General features: G+C 35.2%; 1 protein-coding gene across 1 annotated transcript; it reads right to left on the bottom strand.

The window, feature by feature from the left end:
• Positions 1-3,371: 3,371 nt before the first annotated feature.
• LOC140823138 (double-stranded RNA-binding protein 2-like) lies at positions 3,372-7,051 on the bottom strand. Its single transcript, XM_073184315.1, has 3 exons — positions 6,577-7,051; positions 4,241-4,460; positions 3,372-4,151 (listed from the first exon to the last, which is right to left on the bottom strand). The coding sequence occupies exons 1-3, from the start codon at positions 6,820-6,822 to the stop codon at positions 3,523-3,525; spliced, it is 1,095 nt and encodes a 364-aa protein (XP_073040416.1). The 5' UTR covers positions 6,823-7,051; the 3' UTR covers positions 3,372-3,522.
• Between the last annotated feature and the right edge of the window lie 244 nt (positions 7,052-7,295).

Here is a 7,295-nt window from a genome sequence, read left to right as displayed (position 1 = left end):
ATTTATGTAAGCACTGCTGATGTGACATGTAACGTCTCTTCATTGGATGTATAATTTATTACATCCAATAAGTGGACAATACTTCAACAATGCTCAAATTATTTTGTTACATTCAAAAAGTGAATGTCAGTTCAGTAAGAACTACAGTGTTAGTGAGTGCTGATGATATTTTGCTAATATGAAAAGTTGCAACAAAATCATTGTTCCCTTTTACTAGGATTCGGTATAAAGAAGTATGGATTCAACTCGAACGTCAAAAGGAAAGATTTTCCCATTATCTCCCACTCCCCCGTAGTGTCTCGCTAAAATATGCCAATAAAATTGAAAAAAGAAAAGAAAAGTAAACGGCATTAGCAAGATTCCAACTTTAACTTCAGGAAGAAAAAAAATTGAAATAGTTAAAGGTAAAAAAGAACAATAATTTTTATAGGGCAAAACTAATATTAAATTAGTAAAAAAATAGGGAAAAAAAATGACACTTTATAGGATAAATATTGAAGGAAAAAAATAGAATTATAGTAACAGCACAATGATACCGATAATACGTTACCATGACGATAATATCAACCCACATATCCAAAGACATGTGTTTTGTCACGATAAAAATATAAATATTAATATTATTCATGATGTGTTGATATATGAACCATGAGTGAGTCTCATGTGAGACTGCTTCATGGATCTTCATATGTGAGACGGGTCAACCCTACTCATATTCACAACTAAAAATAGGCAAAAACTTGTATGAGACAGTCTCACGGGACGTATTTTGTGAGACGAATATCTTATTTGGATCATCCACGAAAAAGTATTACTTTTTATGCTAAGAGTATTATTTTTTATTGTAAATATCGGTAGGGTTGACCCGTCTCACAGATAAATATTCGTGATATCGTCTCACAAGAGACATACTTTAAAAAATAATACTCTTAGCATAAAAAATGATATTTTTTCATTGATAACCAAATAAGAGATCCTTCTCACAACTACGATCCGTGAGACCGTCTCACACAAATTTTTGCCATGAACCATTAGATATACAATTAGGGTCGAACTTCCGTTAATCAATAAAATTGGTTTTAAATGTTGCTGCCAAGCACATGGGAGCATGCATATTCAAGCCGCAATTAAAGAAGCAAAAAACTTTTGGAATAAAACCGACAAAATAATTTCCATCAATTGACCATTACAAATGATACATGATTTGCCAAAACCCAAGTCAAATGACTTGACATTTTTCAATTTCCTCTCCCTCATATGTCAATTGATCGATTGGGAAAAAATACATGATTTGGGTTTGTGTTCATAGAAATTAAAAATAAATAGCAAACATCGTGCTCGTTTATTATATACTTCACGATTTCGACTTATAATCAGATTTTAACAATTGCCAATAATCTCTTCAATGACTATGACAAATATTTTCTACCCTGTGTTTGGTAGTATATGTTTGTTGTTATGAACGTTTTGTAATTAAGATGAAATTTTAAAATGAGATTGATATTTAATACATATGGAGAAGCGTGTTTTACAGATATTGGGTTCTAACGTAAACAAAGAACTGATAAATCTGAAATATGTAATGAACATGTGTCATCGATTCCAAATAGCAAGTTCAAACAAGCTTCGAGTTTTGAAGCTGTCTTTCTTATTTGAAGAAGTAATGGCTAGATTATACCATGAACTAATGGAATTAAGCTCAACATTCGTTTTTTGAACTGTCAAAAACAAATTCTTAATGACATTTTAGACTTTCGTCGCTCACGAAAATGACATTCTAAATCCATTGGTTTAAATTCCGATTTCGATTCCGATTCCGGTTTTTTAATCAAGCAAACGTTGGTATTAGTACCACTTTTTTGAGAAAAATGCCTTTGGAAAGCTTTTAATAATGGGCGAGGAATATATTTCCAGTTGTTTCCTTGATCACAGAAAGGACCCATTCCAGAAACCACCTTGTGGTGGGCCCAATGGGCTGTGGCCCACAAAAAATAATTATTAATTAATTCTAACTCAATGTATCTGTTTGCTGACATGGACACTTTCTTGATGGGTTGGTGTTTGGGGTGGTCGAAGTGGAGTGTTGGGCCCACTTTCTCTTATCCTGAGGCTCGCGGCCCATTTACACACATCCCTCTCTCTCTCTCTCTACCTTTGCTTCCTAATAGCCTCCATTAAGAAATTTTTGCTAATTCAAACATATTAAAAAATTATATTATTTTCAGATTAACGATTTCGAGATTTCGACACGATATATATATAAATTTTAAGTAAATTATGATTAAAAATGGTTGAATACCTTTTTTTATGTGCATTTGTATTCGCACCATAACATAAAGTTGCAACCCCCAATATGGATAAAGTTGAGTGATTTGCAAATGCATGCCCTGTTCTTTTCACCATAATAATAGCAAAGTTTTTACCTCCCAAATCCAATTGTGATAAAGATGTATGAAGACAAGTGTATGGTCATGAAAAAACGAGTGAGGATATAGCAAATACTCTTGTTTCACATTTTATATCTTACTGGTCATCGGTATTTAAGGTACATTGTCGTCACGTGTTATACTTTTGAGTGAAATGATAGATGTTCGATTTTATAATTGGTACGATCAGAACTAACGTCACGAATCTGATTCTCATGTATTGTAAATCTATATATTTATCGACAATCAATAATGTTCATAAGCTCTAGTACATTTGTGTTAAAACACTCGTAATTCTTCATGTAGGTAAAATAAAATATCTCCCAACATTATTTCCTTTTCCCAACATGATAAGAATGTATATATCTATACTATATTATTAAGTGTGAGGACATGATAATAACTACCTAGATAGGACAACAATTTTTTTTTCCAATTTTACCCTTATATGATACTAATATTAAACTTTTGTTTTTTTGTTTTTTTTGTTTTAAAATTTCAACATACATTTATTTTTATTTTTTTTACTTCAACAATTCAAATATCAATTTAATCTCTCTATTAAATTTCACTTTAGTCTATCGATAATGATAAAAAAAATTGTATACACACGCATCACGTGTGCAGAGTAACTAGTAGTAATTCATGCTCTACTAGCCTGAAATCTATTTCCACGAGATTTCTCGTTGTTTAATTCGAAAGTTACATTTTTTTTAAAAAATATAAATTAAAATAATGGGCATAACATAAAGAAATTGAATACCATCAAGAATCCATTTAAATTGTTTAAAAAAATTAATGATTTTTTATTTGTTGGGCAATTATTAATTCGATCCTAGCAAAAAAGGTAGTATCAAATTTCTGGCAGGTATGATTTTCCTCTCGGAAATGTTTAGGAATGCAGCATGATATTCAAGAACTTTAGGACACGGCAACATGTATCCATGACAAATCAAGAAAATCCACCCACATAGCTTCAAGCTCGTGGAATACAACCAATGGAAGAGGGAGTAATAGGCTTACATGATAGAGTATCAAGTACAAGGCAAACTACATATACAACAACAAAAATGTAGCACAATTATTCGCATCTAAATCACATCTCGAGTTGTTCAAGGCACTTGACAACGGTGGATTCATCCGCTTCACACGTGTTCTGGTCGATAGTTTCCTCAGAATCAGCTTTTAAGCTGGTTGGAGCTGCAAAAACTGGAACAGCCTGCCTGATACAGACTGGTGGGGCGATTTGCATGGGTCGGGGTTGCATCACCTGAGCCGGTCGAGCAGCAACTGGTGCTGGTGCGGAGAAAACTGGAACTGAGGTTCTTATTGTAACTGGTGGAGCAATTCCACGATAAAGCGGCCTGCATTGTTGTCTAAAAGGGACATAAGGCGACGCGCCAACAGCAGGGAGCTTCGGCATATGCATTGTCTGAACTTCTGGTGGATGGCTGTTTTTTTTTGTAGGCGAGGGTTGCCTGATCTGAGGGGCGGTTTTATTGGAAAACAAGGGCAGGATTTTGGATGTGGACACGGTACGACTCTGTGGGCTCGAGGGTCGAGGGGTGGAAGTATAATATTTCTTCTGGAATGGCATGGAGGTGGTGGTGCTTTTCAAGTTTTCTTTCAACCGGTACCTCTGCAATGCCCGTGCGATTCTGATCTGTTCTTGTTCATCATTGTTTTCGTGTTCTTGATATGTCGAACTACCCTCTTGCTGAGCCACTGATCAAATTCGAATTTGTCAGATACAACTTTGGGATAAACTGTGCAATTAAACAGTTACGAATGAATGACGATCGACGAGAACTTACGTTGTTTCAAGGACATCCAAGCAGCAAATGCAGCATTCTTTTCAGCTTGTTTCTTGTTCTTGGCGGGTTCTCCAGTAAAAATGATCCCAGCTAGTTCCGCGGTTCCCGTAAATATGGGTAGATGTCCTAAACCTGATCTGAAAGTCGTGTACTGAGGCAGAGGAGATCCAACTCTTTGTGCTATCTTCTGCAACAGGTTTTTGTAAACTCCCGATTCATCCTACACAAATCAAAGGCAGTGAAAACTTAATTTTCTACTACCAACAGGGGTGAGCAAAACTTTGGTTTACCAAAGAAAAAAATAGAACAAAAACAATTTAATTTAAAAATACAGTCTCATTTCTTCAATAATTAGTTCTTTTTTCCCCAAAAAAATTAGCAACACATTGGTTTGATCTGCTCAATTAGTCACATTCTTCTTTGAAATTCTTCAATGCTGATCTATTTTGAGATCAAGTGATGGGGATGGAAAAATAGAACAGTGAATTTTTGTTAAATAAACGATGCTAGAGCAAGTAAGTCCATGGAAGTAGACAGGCACATGTTATGGTACAACATGGAAGTCGCATTAAATTCGAGGGAGACAACACCATCAATTGTACCCTTTACTTTCAATTCATTTTTAATACCCAAAACCTAACTCCTGCTTGACATCTTAATGCACAACACTAGTGAAAAACTCAAAAAGAAACCCATCCCATCAGATCAAATCAAGTCTTCTTCTTTGAATATTAATATTTTAATAAATTTTCAACCATATATGTTTAGGCTACTTATAAAAACACCATTTGAAGTAAACCTTATATATGTTGTATCGTCATGTTTCGACCGCTCTCCCAGCACAAACCATCACTTTCCATCCATCCCTCTTTCCCAATAACTCCACCTACTAGCTAGTAATGGAAATCAAACATGTGATATTGACTCTTGCTATCAACTTTAAAGCTGAATGTATGCCGCTTCACTTGAAACCAGAACTAACACTAACAACACAACTCAAATATTTTAAATTAAAACGCGGCCAACACTTTATGTTTTGATCTCTTTACCAATAGAGCAATGATGACCTTTAACAAGTAACAAGAAAAATATGTATCACAATTATAATTTCCTGTTTTACTCGTATGTAACATATTAAATAAGGATATAAAAGTAAAAGAATACAAGTAAATATAGACACTAGACTGTATTTTGGGACAAGTGAACATTTGGGACCGAGGTTTTCAACATCTCTTTATAACACCGTTAAGAAATCATTTGACAAGCAGAAACTTCGAATCAAATTTCAACTCAAAACTCTTAACCTTCAAGTTGACCAATTTGCAATCAAATCAATGATATTTAGTTTAATAAATATTAGGTATCCATCCCCTGAAATTTCAACGTATTCATACTTATTTAATGTCCCAAACCCTTTAAAATAACAAATATCGGTGATGATTTTATATTGATTATTATTCATAATTTTCGTCCCTGCCACATGCACCACTTTTCAAAAAAGGATTAATTGGATACAAGGAACATTTTGTATACATAATTAGTAGGTCTCTCGTGATATTGTATTCGTGAAACTTTCGTGAAACGGGTAACACGGCTTCCATTTAGTATCAAAAGTGATACTTACTTTTTACATGAATCCAAATAAAACATCAGTCTCATAAAAATCGATAAAAATTGAAAATTGATTAGTGAGATCGTAGTAGATCGTTTGAAATCAAATCATTTTTTCAAGAAAAAATCAATCCAAATGATTTCATGAGGGGGGAAAAAGCTAAAAATGATTTTGTGGTATGGTTGAAATGACAGAAATGCCCCTAATTAATTGCACCAAGGTCGTAGACTGAAAAAACAGCTGGTAATGGAAGGTAGAGACCAGAGGGTATTAAATATGGTCCCTCTCCTCCTTACTTCAAACTTCTCAGTTCTGAATATTTTACTTTTCCCTGTCTGCCCAACCAAAAATTAAATCGACACTTTATTGCTCTATTTAAATAGATATTTATTTATGGACCAAACCCGTCAGGGGCTTTCTTGTCCTTTCACGAAAGCCCATGAGTCTTATTTTTCACCGGTGATCAGAAGAACAGTCACCAGCCCGCGGCGGCGCATGTGACGCTCTCTCGTTCCATTGATCACAGCGAACCGATCAGGAAAATAATTTTTTTCCCCAAATTATACGTGAATTTAAGCCAACTTAACTAAGATCAAACGAGAAGATACGAAATGAGAAATGCCCACATTCAATCACACCAAATTGTAATAAATAATTAAATTATTCATGGAAAGGTAAAAGAAAAAAAAAAACAGAACTGAGCGGCAGAGGAAAGGGAACGTACGAGGATTCGGGCAGCGAGGGAGTGAGAGGGGCCGGTGGAGCAGAGCGAGATGAGCGCCGCCTCCGCCGCGGAGTGCTCGGCCTGCCGGAGAGTGGAGCAGTAGTGAGGGCTCTCGAAGGCGTCGCCGTTGAAGTTAACGATAGCCTTGAAGCGCGGCGCGTGGTCTGGACCCTCCCTTATGCAGGTGTATGAAGGCAGGTTGAAGCAGCTCCTCTGCGCCAGCTCCTGCAACTGGTTCTTGTACATCTCTGTCTGTCTCTGTCTCTCTCTCACACACACAAACACGCGCCGAGCACTGCAGCACACACAGTCGAGATCCTAGAATCAGTTTCTAGAAGTGAATCCGGTAAACGGGTACGGGTTCTGATCCGGGTTGGGGAGACGGATCATTTTCTGCGGAAAAATGAGACTGGCTTTGGCCGTTGGAGGAGGAGACGTGTTTTTTTTTCTCTAGTGGGTTTAAGCAATTTGCATGTGTGTATGTACAGTATTATTATTATTATATATAAATCAATATAATTGTGGGGACACGGAAATTTACATTTTTCTTTATATAAAACTTAAATATAAATTTCAAAAAAATTAGAGTAATTTTTTGAGTATATTTATCGAGACAGATAATTGTTTAAACTAATTTTATTTTTGGAAAAATAAGGTATATATATATATATATATATATATATATATATATATATATATATATATTGAATGATGAAGTG

This window comes from Primulina eburnea, chromosome 2 (assembly GCF_022965805.1).
Source record: "Primulina eburnea isolate SZY01 chromosome 2, ASM2296580v1, whole genome shotgun sequence".
Classification (NCBI taxonomy): domain Eukaryota; kingdom Viridiplantae; phylum Streptophyta; class Magnoliopsida; order Lamiales; family Gesneriaceae; genus Primulina; species Primulina eburnea.
Note: the sequence above shows the minus strand (reverse complement) of the source record. Positions and strands in the feature narration are given on the sequence as shown.